Source organism: Gymnoscopelus microlampas (genome assembly GCF_963454915.1).
Source record: "Gymnoscopelus microlampas genome assembly, chromosome: 3".
Taxonomy (NCBI): domain Eukaryota; kingdom Metazoa; phylum Chordata; class Actinopteri; order Myctophiformes; family Myctophidae; genus Gymnoscopelus; species Gymnoscopelus microlampas.
The window spans coordinates 35,057,856-35,077,843 of NC_139940.1; the positions used below are offsets into that span (position 1 = coordinate 35,057,856).

General features: G+C 41.2%; 2 protein-coding genes across 3 annotated transcripts; both read right to left on the reverse strand.

Moving 5' to 3' along the window:
• Positions 1-1,723: 1,723 nt before the first annotated feature.
• Positions 1,724-8,025, reverse strand: LOC311042809 (TLD domain-containing protein 2-like). Its single transcript, XM_084053831.1, has 3 exons — positions 7,879-8,025; positions 2,681-2,754; positions 1,724-2,428 (listed from the first exon to the last, which is right to left on the reverse strand). The coding sequence occupies exons 1-3, from the start codon at positions 8,014-8,016 to the stop codon at positions 2,275-2,277; spliced, it is 366 nt and encodes a 121-aa protein (XP_083909957.1). The 5' UTR covers positions 8,017-8,025; the 3' UTR covers positions 1,724-2,274.
• A 3,843-nt stretch (positions 8,026-11,868) lies between these two features.
• ncoa7a (nuclear receptor coactivator 7a) lies at positions 11,869-19,803 on the reverse strand. 2 transcript variants are annotated; one of them, XM_084053828.1, is made up of 7 exons: positions 19,733-19,803; positions 16,068-16,260; positions 14,168-14,320; positions 13,621-13,773; positions 12,799-12,894; positions 12,282-12,355; positions 11,869-12,029 (listed from the first exon to the last, which is right to left on the reverse strand). In XM_084053828.1, exons 1-7 carry the CDS (start codon positions 19,756-19,758, stop codon positions 11,876-11,878), a joined length of 849 nt encoding a protein of 282 aa, XP_083909954.1. In that variant the 5' UTR covers positions 19,759-19,803; the 3' UTR covers positions 11,869-11,875. The 2 variants fall into 2 exon arrangements, with proteins under 2 accessions (XP_083909954.1, XP_083909955.1); XM_084053829.1 differs by lacking the exons at positions 16,068-16,260; positions 19,733-19,803 and adding an exon at positions 15,010-15,253.
• Between the last annotated feature and the right edge of the window lie 185 nt (positions 19,804-19,988).

Below are 19,988 nucleotides of genomic sequence, written 5' to 3' on the forward strand. Positions count from 1 at the left end.
CCAGCCTGGCTCCTTCCATTGTAGCACTTGTATCGGCAATATAATAATAATACCCCAAAGTCACCCTTGTGTGTGTATTTCCTAATTCCGTTTGTTTATATGTTTGTTTCCAAAATTCCTAAGTGTGTGTGTGCTATAACGTGCGTGCGGTAAGAACTGATGCTTCTCTCCGAGTCCAAAAAACACCGGAGTTGCACACGTGTGTTCATTATATCATTGAGTAGGTGACGTGAACCACCACCAATGCGCCATATGCTCCCTTGTGGCTTGACAGTGCAATGACACCACCAAATAAGGAATATAAATCAAATAAATCAAAAACACCCATATTGGCTCCTACAGTATTAAATTGAAGTCATGGATCTCTCCTGTTAGTTTTTTATTTTCATTTATTTATGTGTTTGTTTGTGGGAGGGAGAGTGAAGGATGAGGGACGGGTTTGTTATTATTTGTACGTGTCTACTTTTTGTACCTGTCTACCTGTTATTTGTATATTATATATATGTATAAAAAGCTGCAAATAAAATATTCATATTCTCCTTAATAGAAATTCAGAGCACTAGGAAATCCAATGCTTTAATATGGTTCAATCCTCAAACAGACTTTGACAGTGCCAGCACTGCATGACAGATATTCAAACACAGGAAGCACACACATACAGGCTCACAGCATACTTTTCACCACCGTGGATTCATAAGTTATAAAATAAATAAAAATCGACATTTAAATATGGTTCATTAACCACTTAATCCCTATTTTGTATTGTACTTTGTTGTACGAGAGCTACATGTAAAAAAAAAAAAGAAGACAAAAAAATAAGTAATCTTTTGACATTTTTGAAATGTTTCGACAAAAATGACAAGTAGAAAATATGAACGACCAGTTGAAAGTGGTTAAAAGAGGATTTAAGAACATTTGTCTTTTCTTTCATGTCTTTGTCTGACAAATTGCATTTAAAACAGATGAATTGAGTACATAAGGACCCCGTTTGAAACAAGCCGTTAGGTTTTCATGGGCTTTTTAACCCTATTTAGTTGACCTTGTATTTAAACTGAACTTTCATGTGCTTTTTCTCTGCACACTTCTAAATAAAGTATTCAATCGATCAAAAAGGTCAAATAATCCCATCAGAAACATGTCTCATGAACTGTTTAGGCTACTTTAAAGATACCATTATGTTTATAGTGCAACAACATATTTTTATTCTGTACCTGAGTCTTTAGGTCTTCTTCACCAGCAGCTTTAGGCTACATCTTAAGCACTGAACATTCAAACTATTGTCCCACGGGACATAAAAGACGTACAGAAACGTATGATGTTACATGGATATCTTTGCGGTTACGTGAAAACCACACTTCACCCAATGGTAATGTTTCTCTATTTGATGTGGATCTTTTCTATGGCTTTTTATATATTGGATATGTTTCATCTGTAGGCTAACAGGAAGAGTGGGTGCCTCAATGTAAATGGAATTTATTTTCCAAAATGTAAAAAAATATTTATTTGGAAAATGGTTTTGAGTATCTAAGTAGGCCTATACATGATTAGAACATGCTTGAACATTTGACAATTGAGGCCTGATATTTCTACAATTACTACCAATTGCAAAGAAACCTGTTTAGCCAGTCGTTTTGGGCATAAACAAGAAGTTGAAGGCTAAATTCAAGTCTGAAAATGATGATACCATGCATGTACTTGAGACCATTTCCCCCCAAAATAGCCAATTTTACATCAAGGTGCCCACTCTTCCTTATAGTGCCCACTCTTCCTTATAGTGCCCACTCTTCCGTTTCATGACCCTTGGCTTGAAACAGCGTGTTGTGGATAAGAGGTCTTCATTCAATAGCAGTAATTTAAACTTAATGTTACGATGCTCCCCTCTCCTCTCCACAAGGTTAAACGATGGAGGGATCAAAGCATTTGAAGCCAGTTACTTGCCTTATAGAAACATGACCATATCTGGTGGTTTAAATCACCTATACCCCGAACCTTGGCACTTCTCCCGAGCCTTGAGAACATTATGTAGAATCAGGTGAAAATGCAAATCAAACTAGCAAGCAGAAGTACTAGCACAAGACAACAGGGTAAAATCCAGATAAAAAAAACAGCCTGAGAACCACTTGGTAAGGCAACATGGCGTAACTAAACCACACTTGATAGGTATTGGTCTGAGAAGTTACGCAAGGGGCTAAACCCATCCCAGCCTGATGCAAGCATTGAAGCGCTTACGTCTTACATTTAGCTTATTTGTACTCTCTCTCTCTTCATTTCTACTCAGTTCTTCCCCCATTCGTTCTGTATGGTCCAGACTTCGAGGTCTTGTATAATGAAGTCTTGCTCTGTGGAAAGAGGTGGGTTGTGGAAGGTGGCACACTTGGAGCTGGAACCATGGTACAAGTCAGCATCCAGCCATAGACCAAAGCCACTCCTACAAGCAGAGCAAGAAAATAACAAATTACAACCAAATCCCTACAAAGGGTTGCTGTTATATCTTGTCATAAAAAGGCAAGCCATAATCTTTGAAGTGTTTCTTAGAAATAAGGTATTTATTTTACGACCGTAGAAAGTATTCTTTTAATCATTACATGGCAGAGAGGATTACGGAAGCTACCGTATTGTGTTATGCACTCCTGAAAAGTATACAGTTTCATGTAAAAAGGTAATAAAGCAGATGACTTACCCTCCTCCACCAATCTGCAGTGAATCTGAGTGGCCTCTCACAAAGTAAGAGTTCTCCTCGGTCCATCTGTATGCCTGTGTGAGAGGGATGAAACAGCCCTTAAAAATGGCACAGACCAAAAATGCATGCATGTTTAAAATTATGATAATCATAATTAATACGGTGACAATAATTACAACTTTTGTGTGTTTGTCAAATATTTCAGCATTTACTGAAAATTCTATTGCATTCTCCTAGTTTAGTCAACTGACAAGTTAAACCAGCGGTTCTCAAAGTGGATTCCAGGGACTCTCTGGGTTCCTTTAGGGGGGTCTAAATTGACCTTTACAAGTCTGTAACTCTGACAGTATACAAATGGAACCAAATGGACCCTAACAGGTCTATTTGGTTCCATTTGTATACAGTCAGAGTTAAGGGGAGACCTTGAAATGTAAAGGTTTGAGAACCATTGAGCTAAACCATTCTCTGCCAGCAAGTCTCATCTTGGGACTTCCCCCACCAATAAAGTTGAATATTCTATTCCTGTCTTACCTTGAAATCGGGGTTGAAACTGTAGAGGAAAGTCTCTCCTGTCCCATAGAGACACACGGGCGGAAACGGAAGGCCTACAAATTCACGCCCACTTTTGAGACAGCGCTGCTACTCGGGGTCCGTTACAACGATGAACTGCAGCTCTCAATGCAATCTTTATGAGAGGCATTGTAAAATACCGTCATTTCATTGGTTAACTACTGAGGCTGTAGCGACTTTTTTGGTGTTCTAATAAAGTGTCCCATTTGTTTGATTTGTCCTTTTTAATGTCCCATATATGTCATCTCGATATACTACCCACAATATACTATAATATACTCCATCAGTATGTCAAAACCGCTAGCATCGGAGATCTAGACTTTAAGTGGTCGCATGGTATATACGTCACGGACGCATCCCTTGAGGTTTTCAATACCCAGAAAACTGGCGAAAGTGGACGTTTTCAATATGTTTTGGTCATTATCTCTGGAACAGAAGGTCCAATCTGCTCAGTTCAAAGCTTGTTGGGTGCGTGACGTTGAGGACATTAAGCACGCAATGACACATTTTCGGGTTATTTGTTTTTTTTTAGGGGAGGCGAGATCTTAGTTGGGCAGGCGACCGCCTGTCCTGCCTCTACAGTGTACACCACTGGTCGGCGCTCGGCGCTCGTAAAGTCAGTGATGTCACTGAAATGCGACAACTTGTCTGTCTGCCGTCTACCCTCTGCTGTGTTAACATTATGGGTAACTCGTTAAAGTGGCAAATTAAATGTGAAACACATCAACTATTAAGAAAACAAGAAGATATGTTGACAAAGACACTCCATACATTTGGAAACATATTTTTATTTAAATCAATATCGTCTCCAGTTAATGCAGGATAATTTTAAAAGTAGGCTAATTCTCATATCCTCTCATAGGGAATGCATTGAGAGCTGCAGTTCGTCGTTCTAACGGACCTCGAGTAGCGGCGCTATCTCAAAAGTGGGCGTGAATTTGTAGGCCTTCCGTTTCCGCCCGTGTGTCTCTATAGCAATATCTACTGACTCTGAAAGGGTCAGAGGAAAAGGCTCCAAACACCTGGGAGACAGATGGCTCTGGTTAGTGTTTACAGTAGCACTCCAATGCGTTGCTCTTCATCAAAGTGAGAGCTTGGCGGCAGACAATGCTTCGACTGACATTGCTGGGAAGCAGTGGTGTAAAGTAAATAAGTACATTTACTCAAGTACCGTACTTATAAGTACAATTTTGAGGTATTCTTTACTTTACTGGAGTATTTGAAATGTTCTGTACCTTTACTTCTACTCCACTACATCTCAGAGACATATTGTACCTTCTTTACTCCACCACAATCATTTTAAAACTTTAGTTACTTGTTACTTTGTAGATTTGTATTATTATTACAAAATAACCTAACCACTTCAGCCCTATATACAGTACATTTTGGCCATTTGAAAATAGCCGATCTGCAAGCTCACAATACGTTGCGATGCTACGCATTATGAGCTTGTAGATCTGCTATTTTCAAAAGATTTTTATACATTTGAAAACTTGTGAAATGGGACATTCTGCAAAATTAGTACTTTTTTTTTTACTTTAAATACATTTTGATACCAATACTTTTGTACATTTACTCAAGAAACTTTAATTCCAGACTTTTACTTGTAACAGAGTATGTCTAAATTGCAGTATTGATACTTTGACTTTAATAAGTACAAAATGTGAGTACTTTTTCCACCACTGCTGGGAAAGGAGAGAGGGGAACGTGGTGTGGTTGCAAAGACAAAAGGCAGAAACAAAGTGTAGCTATTTTCCGAGAAAGCTTTCCCCACAATAACTGAGAAAACTGAAAATACACTAGCATAGAGCCCTGAGGGACTCCGCTCAACCATATGGGGTTAAGTGGTAAATAATAATAAAAATACGACAGCATTCAAATTCAGTAGCTGATTACAAAAAATACAAATATACCACCCTGAGGTTTTCAGAGAGAATGTTAATAACAAAGATTCATAAATCTGAATTCTCTTCTATAGCTCTAGCCAATACCTTTAACAACTATAGCGACATACAGAAGAGGGAGGTGGTACTATTATACTGTAGTGGTACAGTTACTAGCCTTAGCCCTGACACATGACTGTGGCCGTGGCCTCAGAGTTAGTTGAAAAACTACCCCCTCACTCTGGGAGTCATGGTGGAGAGTATGTTGATTCATTTTACGATAAACAGGGTGTACGCAAAGATGATTTTAAACTCTCCCCTGTGTCAACAGATGAGGTGTTTAAAAAATTGAGTGCACTCCAACAACACAGAGCCACAGGTCCCGACAACATCCCCGCTAAATTTCTAAAAGACTCAGCCGCCTCCATTGCCCCAATCATTACCCACATAATAAACCTCTCCATCATACAGGGACGGGTCCCTAACGACTTCAAAAGAGCAAGAGTGACCCCTCTGTACAAAAAAGGAAACCAATTAGACCCTGGCAACTACCGCCCTATTTCTATTCTTAGCTCCATCTCGAAAGTCATGGAAAAAATAGTCTATGAACAGGTTGAAAAGTACCTTGCCGAAAAAAATCTAATTTACGAATTCCAATCTGGTTTCAGAACAAACCACTCCACTGACACATGCCTTCTCTATTTGAACGACTCTATCAAACAAGATGTCGACAAGGGCAAATATTGCGGCATGGTCATGCTGGACCTCCAGAAGGCTTTTGACACCGTTAATCACCCAATTATGATCAATAAGCTCAAAGCAATAGGCTTTGATGACACGTCGGTGAACTGGATGAGATCCTACCTGGAAGGGAGGGAGCAAGTGGTGGAAGTAAACGGCACCCAGTCCCCTCCCCTCCCAGTGACTTGTGGTGTTCCTCAAGGAAGCATACTAGGACCACTACTGTTCCTGATATATGTGAATGATATGTCCTCAGCTTGCGACTGCAAACTGTTCCTGTTCGCAGATGACTCGGCTCTGCTGGTCTCGGACAGGGACAGGCTGCAGGTTGAGAAAACTCTCAGCACTGAACTCAACAAGATCTGCATCTGGCTCTCCGACAACAAACTCTCATTACACCTGGGTAAAACTGAATCCATCCTCTTTGGGTCCAACCCTAACCTTAGAAAGGCTGAGAGTTTCACGATCAAAGTGGGTGAAAATGTTATCACAAGAAAGGAGGAAATTACCTACCTGGGTTCCATCTTGGAGGCAAACCTCTCAGGTGACAAAAACGCTGAAAAGACGACCAAAAAGGTCCACAAAATAACACGGAGGATGTGGAGGCTTGTTCGTAAAGTCAGTAAGAATACTCTGAAGATTCTTGTAGGGGCCCTCATACAAGGTCATTATGATTATGCATGCACTTCATGGTATCACAACACCTCCAAGGCCCTAAAAACAAGGCTCCAAACATCCCAAAACAAACTTGTAAGGCTACTTCTTGGCCTCAATTACAAAACCCATCTAACCCATGCCCATTTTGCTAGGCTTGGATGGCTTAGGGTTGAGGACAGAGTACAGCAACTTGCTATGGGCCTGGTCTTCAAGATACACCACAACATTGGGATCCCCCTGTATTTGTCAAAATACTTCCAAAATGTTAATCAAGTCCATGATCATAACACCAGAGGCAGCTCCACAAACCATGTTCAACCCAGATTTGGCACAACAAAGGGAATGAACTCTTTCTCATGCTATTCATCTAAAATGTGGAATGCCCTACCAAAAGGAGTAAAGGAGTGTAAAACCCTACTCACTTTCAAAAATGCCCTAAAGATACACCTTCAGGAGGCTGCAATTCAAAAATGGCCCCTGTCCAAGTCCTAACATACCCCATGTCCTAACCTAACCTACCCCCCCCCCCCTCTCTTTCTTTTTTGTACATATTTTTCACCCTTCATACTTCATACCAGTAACCTGTAAACTGATTGTATGACATTCTGTATAGTAGTGTGTATATCTGTCTGTCTCTTATATGTCAACATGATTTGTGTGCATGGGGATCTCATCTTAAACAAGCTAAGTGCTTAATGAGCTATCCAGTTTAGTAGACCTTGTATTGCGAATTTGTACTTCCATGTACTGTTATGTACTGCCATGTACTGTTCTCATGTCTTACTAAATAAAGTACATCAATCAATCAATCAATCAATCAGTCATATCATGACAGTCCTGGCGCAACTTCTTCCTGCTTTTGGCACTTTTTCCATTTACAACCCGTACATCTACATAAACGTTCAAATTTCAAATATAAAGTGCTTACCCCACGGCCACGGATGTAACAAGTTGAAACGCGTGGGTCTAGTACCCGAATCTTCCGTATTGTTCAATAACAAAGCATTTTAATCCGATCGGTGGCCATTTTTTCAAAATGTTCTTCATATGCTTTCAATTACGCGATCTTATCGGTTATACATTATAACTCTGTGGGGAAATGGCCGCTGAACGGATTAAAATGCTTTTTATTGAACAATACGGAAGATACGGGTACTTAGAACCGAGCATTTCAACGTGTTACATCCATGGCCATGGGGTTACCACTTTACATTTGAAATCTGAACGATTATGTAGATGTACGGGGTGTAAATGGAGAAAATGCCAAAACCAGGTAAAAGTTGCTCCATGACGCTGCGGACGCGTCATGTGAGCCATGGCTAGTAGTACTCTATAATATGTGCTTACACTGTGAAGAAGCTCCGTGCCCATCTCTTTGTTCACGATTCTGCAGAATATGCATTTCTTGTCATATCCTTCGCTGTGGTTAGTGTTTGTTTTATTAGGTTCTGATGTCTCCTCGGCTGCTGCCATTGTTGTTGACATGATATTACTTGGCTGACCTGTGGAACTGTCAACATTAAGGCGTGAACAGTCGAGTTCAGCTGCACGGAAAGGGGAGGGCAAACGATTGACGATGTGATCGATTGATATGGCTGGCTCCATCTGGCCACTAGAGGGCGGCACAGAGACGCAGAAAGGCTCGTTGCACATGATATTTATTCACTGTTCTGTTTTATAATGTGTTTCAAATCCATCCATTCATTTATCTATTTATTTATTTAACCAGTGGTGGAAAAGGTACTCACATTTTTTACTTGAGTAAAAGTGTGAATACTGAAATGTAGACATATAGGCCTACTCTGTTACAAGTATACAACAATTACAAAATGCACTTAAAGTACCAAAAGTAGAAAGTACTCATTAGGCAGAATGTCCCATTTCACAAGTTTTCAAATGTATACAAATCTTTTGAAAATAGCAAATCTACAAGCTCACAATGCGTCACATTGCTACGCATTGTGAGCTTGTAGATCGACTATTTTCAAATGGTCGAAATGTATATAATAATCAAAGTACTGAGGATTAGAAATACTCCAGTAAAGTAAAAAATAAATTAAAATTGTACTTAAGTACAGTACTTGAGTAAATGTACTTAGTGACTTTACAACACTGTATTTAACCAGGGACTCAATATAGGCGGCAACATGAAGCAGCAATATAAAATTATACATAAAACGCATGAAGACATAGACCTATATAACCTATTGATTAAAAGTAGTGGCCTATGTATTCAATGGGTTCCTAAATGTACAGAAAGAACTCTCTTCCTGCCCATGCAGTCTACATAATTTGAGGGTATAAAAATAATTATAGAAGTCAACAAACAGACTGTTTTTTGTAAAGTGAATCAATGATGTAATTTGCCACTAGCATTGCTGCAGGACATGACTCCCAATCAGGATGCTACTTTCCTAGGAACTGGAGCTGCTTTAATTGAGCATTCACAAGGGATTCAAAGACTTTGCTATAAAAAAAATAATGGCATAGTTATTCACATCGGATCACTTTTTAATAAAGAATGCTAGGACGTAAGCAGATTTGGGGTGTTGTGCTGTTCATAAACCTATTAAAACAGAAGCTGTATGGGCCCTGTAATAAGAAAATGTCTTCAGGAGATATGGGTCTTGAAGTTTGTTCAAGACTACTGACATTTTACAGTCTACACTTTCAGAGCTTTACAGACTTCAGAGACTGACAGGTTCAAAATGGAAAGGGTTTACAACAGAGCTTGCAACAGCATTTGTCATTAACTGTTCCACAGAAGTATCAGACTCAGCATTAGAATGATCAAATACAGAGTCAACCCAAAAAAAATTAGCTTACACCCATACAATACTGTTATTTATTAATAGGCCTATACCTAAGGTGGACAGGGAGGCTAGCAGAAACCTCAGTAGGACCATGGTCACAGATTTGATCAACACACATCAGTGTGTGTGTGTGTGTGTGTGTGTGTGTGTGTGTGTGTGTGTGTGTGTCTGTCTGTCTGTCTGTCTGTCTGTCTGTCTGTCTGTCTGTCTGTCTGTCTGTCTGTCTGTCTGTCTGTCTGTCTGTCTGCCTGCCTGCCTGCCTGCCTGCCTGCCTGCCTGTGCGCGCGCGTGTGTGCGCGCGCGTGTGTGTGCGCGTGGTTGAGTATGCGAAATTCCTCTATTAATCATTAGAAAAGAAATGAAATGAGTGTTGTTATTGAGTTTTCCACCCAGTAGGTGAATTTATTTGCAATGTTATAGGGTAACAGTCTTCAGCTTCAGTGGAAATTAATGCTATTGCTTAAAACAATTGTTTATTATGGATACAAAATCATTGCAAGTTCCATTTAATGCAATACCGTACATATCTTATTTGAAGAGTTCAGTACTCTTCTCTTTTTTTCTTCTTTTGATGTTATTGTACTTAATAAATATTTAGGATTACAGAGATATATGTCTCAGCTTCCTTGTGTAGTCGTATTAAATTGAAGTCATGGATCTCTCCTGTTAGTTTTTTATTTTCATTTATTTATGTGTTTGTTTGTGGGAGGGGAGAGAAGGATGTGTTTGTACGTGTCTACTTTTTGTACCTGTCTACTTGTTATTTGTATATTATATATATGTATAAAAAGCTGCAAATAAAATATTCATATTCTCCTTAATAGAAATTCAGAGCACTAGGAAATCCAATGCTTTAATATGGTTCAATCCTCAAACAGACTTTGACAGTGCCAGCACTGCATGACAGATATTCAAACACAGGAAGCGCACACAAACAGGCGCACAGCATACTTTTCACCACCGTGGATTCATTCGTTATAAAATAAATAAAAATAGACATTTAAATATGGTTCATTAACCACTTAATCCCAATTTTGTACTTTGTTGTACGAGAGCTACATGTAAAAAAAAAAAAAAAAGACAAAAAATAAGTCATCTTTTGACATTTTTGAAATGTTTCGACAAAAATGACATGTAGAAAATATGAACGACTAGTTGAAAGTGGTTAAAAGAGGATTTAAGAACATTTGTCTTTTCTTTCATGTCTTTAGATGACAAATTGCATTTACAACAGAGGGCAGAGGGTTTTATTTTCACTTTGAATTGAGTACATAAGGACCCCGTTTGAAACAAGCCGTTAGGCTTTCATGGGATTTTTAATCCTATTTAGTTGACCTTGTATTTAAACTGAACTTTCATGTGCTTTTTCTCTGCAAACCTCTAAATAAAGCATTCAACAATCAAAAAGGTCAAATAATCCCATCAGAAACATGTCTCATGAACTGTTTAGGCTACTTCAAAGATACCATTATGTTTATAGAGTGCAACAACATTTTTATTCTGTACCTGAGTCTTTAAGTCTTCTTCACCAGCAGCTTTACGCTACATCTTAAGCACTGAACATTCAAACTATTGTCCCACGGGACATAAAAAACGTACAGATACGTGTGATGTTACATGGCTATCTTTGCGGTTACGTGAAAACCACACTTCACCCAATGGTAATGTTTCTCTATTTGATTTGGGGCTTTTCTATGGCTCTTTATATATACTGGATATATATGTTTCATCGGTAGGCTAACAGGAAGAGTGGGTACCTCAATGTAAATGGAATTTATTTTCCAAAATGTAAAAAAATATATATTTGGAAAATGGTTTTGAGTAGCTAAGTAGGCCTATACATGATTAGAACATGCTTTAACAGTCGACAATTGAGGCCTAATATTTCTACAATTGCTACAAATTGCTAAGAAACCTGTTTAGCCAGTCATTTTGGGCATAAACAAGGAGTTGAAGGGTAAATTCAAGTCTGATGATGATAACAATTTCCCCCCAAAATAGCCAATTTTACATCGAGGTGCCCACTCTTCCTTATAGTGCCCACTCTTCCGTTTCATGACCCTTGGCTTGAAACAGCGTGTTTTGGATAAGAGATCTTCATTCAATAGCAGTAATTTAAACTTAATGTTACGATGCTCCCCTCTCCTCTCCACAAGGTTAAACGATGGAGGGATCAAAGCATTTGAAGCCAGTTACTTGCCTTATAGAAACATGACCATATCTAGTGGTTTAAATCACCTATACCCTGAACCGTGGCACTTCTCTCGAGCCTTGAGAACATTATGTAGAATCAGGTGAAAATGCAAATCAAACTAGCAAGCAGAAGTACATTAGCACAAGACAACAGGGTATAATCTGGATAAAAAAAACAGCCTGAGAACCACTTGGTAAGGCAACATGGTGTACCCAAACCACACTTGTATTGCTCTGAGAAGTTACGCAAGGGGCTAAACCCATCCCAGCCTGAAGCAAGCTTTGAAGCGCTTACGTCTTACATTTAGCTTATTTGTACTCTCTCTCTTCATTTCTACTCAGTTCTTCCCCCATTCGTTCTGTATGGTCCAGACTTCGAGGTCTTGTATAATGAAGTCTTGCTCTGTGGAAAGAGGTGGGTTGTGGAAGGTGGCGCACTTGGAGCTGGAACCATGGTACAAGTCAGCATCCAGCCATAGACCGAAGCCACTCCTACAAGCAGAGCAAGAAAATAACACATTACAACCAAATCCCTACAAAGGGTTGCTGTTTTATCTTGTCATAAAAAGGCATGCCATAATCTTTGAAGTGTTTCTTAGAAATAAGGTATTTATTTTACGACCGTAGAAAGTGTTATTTTAATCATTACATGGCAGAGATGATTAGGGAAGCTACCGTATTGTGTTATGCACTCCTGAAAAGTATACAGTTTCATGTAAAAAGGTAATAAAGCAGATGACTTACCCTCCTCCACCAATCTGCAGTGAATCTGAGTGGCCTCTCACAAAGTAAGAGTTCTCCTCGGTCCATCTGTATGCCTGTGTGAGAGATGAAACAGCACTTAAAAATGGCACAGACCAAAAATCATAATTAATACGGTGACAATGATTACAACTTTTGTGTGTTTGTCAAATATTTCAGCATTTACGGAAAATTCTATTCTATTCTTGGCAATCTATTCAGTTCTCCCAGTTTAGTCAACTGACAAGGTAAAGCCAGTGGTTCTCAAAGTGGATTTCAGGGACTCTCTGGGTTCCTTTAGGGGGGTCTAAATTGACCCTTACAAGTCTGTAACTCTGACAGTATACAAATGGAACCAAATGGACGGGTCCATTTGGTTCCATTTGTATACAGTCAGAGTTAAGGGGAGACCTTGAAATGTAAAGGTTTGAGAACCATTGAGCTAAACCATTCTCTGCCAGCAAGTCTCATTTTGGGACTTCCCCCACCAATAAAGTTGAATATTCTATTCCTGTCTTACCTTGAAATCGGGGTTGAAACTGTAGAGGAAAGTCTCTCCTGTCCCATAGCAATATCTACTGACTCTGAAAGGGTCAGAGGAAAAGGCTCCAAACACCTGGGAGACAGATGGCTCTGGTTAGTGTTTACAGTAGCACTCCAATGCGTTGCTCTTCATCAAAGTGAGAGCTTGGCGGCAGACAATGCTTCGACTGACATTGCTGGGAAGCAGTGGTGTAAAGTAAATAAGTACATTTACTCAAGTATTGTACTTATAAGTACAATTTTGATGTATTCTTTACTTTACTGGAGTATTTCAAATTTTCTGTACTTTTACTTCTACTCCACTACAACTCAGAGGCAAATATTGTACCTTTACTCCACCACAATACTTTTTAAACTTTAGTTACTAGTTACTTTATAGATTTGTATTATTATTACAAAATAACCTAACCACTTCAGCCCTATATACATTTCGGCCATTTGAAAATAGCCGATCTGCAAGCTCACAATGTGTTGCGATGCGACGCATTGTGAGCTTGTAGATCTGCTATTTTCAAAAGATTTTTATAGGCTACATTTGAAATTGGACATTCTGCAAAATGAGTACTTTTTTTACTTTAAGTACATTTTGATACCAATACTTTTGTACTTTTACTCAATACATTTTTAATTCCAGACTTTTACTTGTAACAGAGTATGTCTACATTGCAGTATTGATACTTTTACTTTAATAAGTAAAAAATGTGAGTACTTTTTCCACCACTGCTGGGAAGGGAGAGAGGGGAACGTGGTGTGGTTGCAAAGACAAAAGGCAGAAACAGAAAGAGAGGTATATGCCAACCTTGTGATGCACGTCTTTGATGACCAGCAGGACAGGGCTGTCCAGGTCAGCCATGCTCCTGTAAAGTGTCTTCAGACTGGTGCCGTGGAGCACAGTGCTGTAAACCAGTTTCCATGGATACCCCTGGGTTCTGGCTGGCATGTGGTTTGCTAGCTGTTGGTACAGGAAGAATGGATTAATCAAAATGTTGATGGATATGATAGTACGAGCATTGGTAGATAAATCCAGTTTAATGTACGTTAAAGCCAAATGTATGGCTACCCTTATAAATAAAGTAGCGCACTGTTGCTAGTGTGCTATTTAACCACCCTCTATGTAAGAAGGACCAAACTCTCTTCCCCCAAAAATGGCCGATCTACAAGCTCACAGCACGTCGCAATTGCGACACATTGTGAGCTTGTAGAACGGCTATTTTCTGGCTGCTGGTGTTCAAGTGGTTCAACTATTACTATAAAAGCAATATTGATGTATGGAAAGAAGTCTGCAGGCCCTGTTGGGGTTATAATTACTGGCAGAAGTTTTCCAAATACCACTATTAGTGACTCACGGTCTCTAGGTGATGATCATCCAGTAGCTGGCTATGGTCTCTGAGGACAGGAAGGAGGTCGTCAGTTTCCTCCTGGTCCTCGGACTCCTCCGGTTCAGACTCCTCTGTGCTACATATACTCTGACGATGTTTGGAGTCCTTCACAGTGATGATCTGCAAGGTAAAGAAAGACAATACACATTTTAAACACTTATATGGACACTTACTTTTATTTCTGCAACCATGCATTAATTAATCGCTTTAAAACTGGCTACTCTATTTTGGGCATGTCATTTATTTTTGTTCTTTTTTCAAAATAGCAAAATAGCAGACCCGCAAGCTCACAATGCGTTTGAAGTCCGGCTTTTTTTATGAAATGACGCCTCACCACAAGTATTTTAAGAAAGTTATTCAAGATGCTACAAGATGCTGACCCCCTCCCATACTGTCAAACACTACCGTTATACCCACAGAGTGGACCCTTATTTCCGTTTAGTTTGACTCCAGTAGTTCTGAAACGTTTTCACGCCAAGGATATGTATTTGGCCGTGGACCCCCATCTGAAAATGTTTTGAGCCAGGGACACCCAGTAGAGAAGATGATGTAAAAAAAAAAAAAAAATCTTCAAAAATAGCAGATTTACAAGCTTCAGCACAAAGTGCCCTAGAGTACCTGGACCCATAAGGGACTCCATTTTTACGCTCTAGGAGTTAAATTAGTACTGAGGACTTTACTGATATTACAAATAAGGATAAATAAATGTTTTGTTTTACACATAATATACATTACACAGTACATACAGTGCATAAACACACAAACATAACATACACATATTTTTCAAGCTGGACAGAGAGCAGTCCTACCTGAACATAAGGCTCCAAACTGTGATTTGCAAAATAAAGCACCCTGATATTGGCTGGTAGCATCCTCATAGTTTTTGATCTGACTCTCACACTCATATTGCTCTGCAAGCACCACATGTCTATTAACCCCCACCTGTTTGTAACCGCTATTCTAGCACAAAAAAAAAGCAACTATTCAATTGGTCGGGAGCATTGCAAGAGGAAGCGTCGTTGGTCTAACGGTGCGGTTCGAAAAATGGTTTCTGTTCACACAAAACAGGAGCTTAGAGGGGTTGGTTTGGGAGGAAGTTATGGCCATAAATAGGTTAGGAGGGTAGGATTTCCCGCAGCTACCTGGCAAGTTGCCATTACATCACTGTTGTGATTAGTGTAAGCTTCATGATTGTATCTTTAAAAGATAAACAGACATCCAACATAGACAGACGGCCTACGTACGTAACTTACAAGAATACACAGCTAAAGAGCCTTTAATGTGTTTTCTTTCAAACAAAAGAAAGGCATACACATACTTTTCAGTTATACCAAGGTATACTGTAACATAAGCTACCTTACAATAAACATTACAGTATACATAGGTAGGTAGGTAGGTAGGTAGGTAGGTATAGGCACTTTATTCATCCCCAAGGGGAAATTAAGGTGTTACATAATAGTACAGTTTCCAACCTTTCACTGCGTATATGAGTGGGTGACAAATAAACCGTTTACGCACAAGTAAAGGTCATACATATCCTGACCTGAGGCCGATTCTACAAATGCCTTCTAAATCAGTAGTTCTCACACTTTCAAGATTGTTCTTCTTTTTTCTCCTAAAGAATAACATGTAAAAGTTGTGAGCTTGTACATTTTTGAATAGCCAGTGCTAAAATATAAAACCTTCCCGGTTTTATTGGGTTTTATTGGGCTATAGTGGGTCACCTTGGTCCCCTCCTTTTTCCCTCGTATGATGAGCTTGTAGATCTGCTATTTTCACAAATGTTCACCTATTTTCACCGAATGTTAAGCTATTCCGACAAGCCAAGAATAGGGACACTAGGGTTCATGTGAGGGTGTCCTCTCACCTCCCAGTTCTTAGCAGATGGGTTGACAGAAGGATTACTGAGAAGCTGGTTGATCACGGCCACTTTGTCTTTCTCCACCACCAGGTAGCGGTTGTTGCTGTTCTTTTCCCTGACGAGGTAGCGGGGCTTGAGGTGCTTCTTGGCGTGGATATCAGGAGACAACTCCACAAAGAACGTGTAGAGGTGGTCCACACTGCAGAGGCAAACACACAGCATTTATAGTTTGCATTCTATTGTACTCCACAAAAGCACTTGCAAAAGAATGGCAATCATATTGAACTAATGCCAATTTGAAACCATATCAAGCCACTGTACGGACAGGCCTTGACGTGAAAAGTGGGAAGAAGGAATGTGTTTTGAATTCTTTATGAAATGAATCATTACTGCCTCTATACCAAATGATGCCAAAATACAACACAGCAAGTTTGGAACATTGTTATCATTTCAAGCTATCTGTAAATATTTCCCAGAGTAAGACATGTTTTCCTGGGCACATGTATTGTAGGATATTGTGTTAAATATGCAAAATTGTAAACTGCTATACCCTGGCTGTGTATTTTTAAAGTTTATTTACTCTAAGGGTAATCTAACTATATAAATGCCGAGCAACTTCCGCACCCTCGGTGGTGACACCCCACAGCTCTGTTATCGAATAAACAACGCACCGCCAGACCACATGTCGCCTACTGACTCGCCACGCCGGCCGCGCTGAATTTACGCCTCGCGTAGGGGACATCTCACTGCTCACTACACCGTTTCCACCGCGCAACATTATTAATTCTACTCACCAAATGTCGGACAAAACGGAAGGGGAGCCAGCTTCGTACCGTTTACCGTGCGCACGACCTCATCACCACAACAGCAGGCAGCCGCTGTGTTTTTTTTTTCCTTTTTTTCCAAAATTTTTTTTTGGTCACCATTTTCTCCAGGCACCATTTCTGGTGTAACGTCGGATGTTTCTTTTCACCAGCCAATCACCTTTCACGTTGCCACGTCCGTTGCCACGTCGCGCTGACGTACGCTAAACAAGCGCTGCCGTGCGCACAATGCAAACGAGCCCAAAGGCGCGCAAAAATAAGCCGACCATTGCTTAGACACAAAGTCAGACCTGGCAACGCAGCCTACGCCAATCATGTGTGAGAGATCTACAAGCTATGGGGCAGAGACGCCACCGTATCTTAGCAACAACTACAGCGCTCACTCTCATTGGTCGTGTCACGCTAAGAGCAGTCTCCAGACAATGGCATCGCAGACAGCTTGCTGTTACTGCTGTAGCCATCACAGGCAGTTGCAGCACGACGGACAGGGCGCTGTGATAGCTGCCATGTCGCTAACGCTAACCTGGTTGTCATGCCTGCAGCGGCTGTGCAATCACTTTGTCAACAATGCACGTTCGTGTGGTGAATGTCTATATTGCTGCTCAGTTCGTCCATTGTAGATGGTGTATGTTTGTGTGTGTCTTCTGGAGAACTATGTAGCTCCACAGCAACTACAGTAACTAACGTAATGGCAGGACCGCCCCCTGCAACGCATGTTAGGCTGCATTATGGTCATGTAGTAATTTCAGATAATTTCGCTCCGATTAGAGCAGTGCTTATCAACCCTTGCACGCCGCCCCCCCCCCCCCCCCCCCCCCCCCCCAATACACATACTTGATCTGGGACCCCCCCATTCTGTTTGACTCCGTTCCACAAGTAAATATTGTGCAAATAGCCGATCTACAAGCTCGAAACGCCTCACGTTCAGAGGCTTTGTAAGCTTGGAGATCGGCTATTTTCTACATGATTGCCTCTTTCTTACATTCTTTGCCAATGTCGCCCATGTTTTCAGAGCATAGTTTATTGACTACTTCTGTTGCAGAAATGGCCATTGCCTTTACTTTCGGTTTTTTATTGTCTCCGCCAGGCCGAAAGGCATGGCGCAAGACTATGTTTCACCCCCTGTCCGTCCGTCTGTGATTGCTAATCTCTCACATCGTTGACTTGATCGCAGCAAAATAACAGCCCGATGTAGAGAGTCAGTGAGAGCTGGATAAACGACGTAAAATGTGTCAAAAGGAGTCTGTACGGCTGTCGATAAATGAACACATGACGTCGGTGGGAGAGGAGATTTTGTGTCTTTTGGACAAACAGCAGCGTGGTGCTGATGTTTGTTGTGTGAAGCAGCTTAATGTCAGAGTGTTTGTGTTGGAGCGCCTCAGTGCGGCTGCAGAGTTCATGTGCAACCTCTTCCAGAGAGACACAGAGACACTAGAAACTCTGCTGGCGAAAAAAAACACTGCTGGCCATTGACTTTCCTATGGACATTGCTCTACACACTGCAGGTATATCTGCTACACACACAACATCAAACTACACACTGCAGGTATGATGCAGCGTTTGCATTACAGCCAGCATGCCAGCGTAGTTCCCATATGGTTTCAAGGTGGGCTAAACCATATGGACCCCATGTCAGCAATGTCAGCGGCATCCACTTCAGTCCCAACTGCGATGCCCATGCAGGCTATAAGTAGCTTCTACCTGGCCCTTAGGTGGGCCCCAACTAGCCATGTTTATGTGGGACCAAGGCGGGTCCTAACTGGGTTTGCCCATGCAGGCTTTAACTGGGTTCTACCTGGGCCCTAGGTGTACCCTAACCAACCACAGTGCAGTGCCCATCGCTCCAATTGTTGTGACGTCAGGGCTCTCAATACTGCACATTGGTGGAGGAGGAGGGGCCGCAGGGCGACCGCACACATCCCTGAACCAATGGTAGCCCACGGATGTTTCCTCTGTGGATTTACAATCTGCCCCTCTATGCCACATATCATCCGCACTACAGGGTCTTCACTGACCGAGCCACGGCCCCACTGACCCTCATGACGCTACGCCACTTCAACGTGCGGCAGCATGCGCTGGGTTGCCAGGTTTGCACAGCCTGCGCCAGAAACAAGCAACCACCTTCATGAAAAAAAAAAAAACACCAAAATGGTCCGCAATGTTCCAGGGGTGTCCCCGCGCGTCCCAACACTCCACAGGGGGTCAGTGGACCATCAGGGGGTCCGCGGACCCCCTGTGGACCCCCTGAAACATAACAAATATTCTTTCTTCAAATTTTTTCCTTTTTCAAAAAAAATTTTCCACACTTTCACTCCGGCGATTTGGGTCCCCCAATATACACACGGCCACGCTGGGCCCCGTGCGCGGCTGGGGTTGAGGGGGGCGTAGCCCCCCGAAACTCTAGTTGTACATAAATGAAACTCCTCTCTCTATGTACCTGCATGTCACTCTGTCTGTCTGTCTGTCTGTCTGTCTGTCTGTCTGTCTGTCTGTCTGTCTGTCTCACCAACCCTTTCCCATTCTCCCACAAAGCATGCACACACACACACACACACACACACACACACACACACACACACACACACACACACACGCACACACGCACACACGCACACACACACACACGCACATGCACATATGCACACACATACGCACGCGCGCACACTCACACACTCCTGCTTGCCTTCCATTGGAGTGCTAGTCCCCTTTGCCATAATGATGCAAATAGGAAAATGGTTTGTTTGCAAAATTTTGACTTGCTTTTTTCATTATAATTTGTGTAATTATAAAAATAAATTAATCACACATGGGGGGGATGACCCCCTGTCATTCATTCCTCATACTTACTCTCCAATGCTGTAGGCGACTCCCATGGCTGGTGAAGAGTTGGGAGAGAGGTACTGGAGTAGAAAAGAAGAGAGAGAGTGGATGGGTGTGAGACACTCAGGCAGTGTGTCTAGTGTGATCTCTGCATGGTCAGTCTTTTATACTCGCACAAAGATTTCACAATGGTAAATTTGGTGACATATTAACTCAACCTGCTGTTTCACTGTCCCTATAGGTTGGCTGGAGTTCAGACATTCTCTATATGTCAAGGCAATGT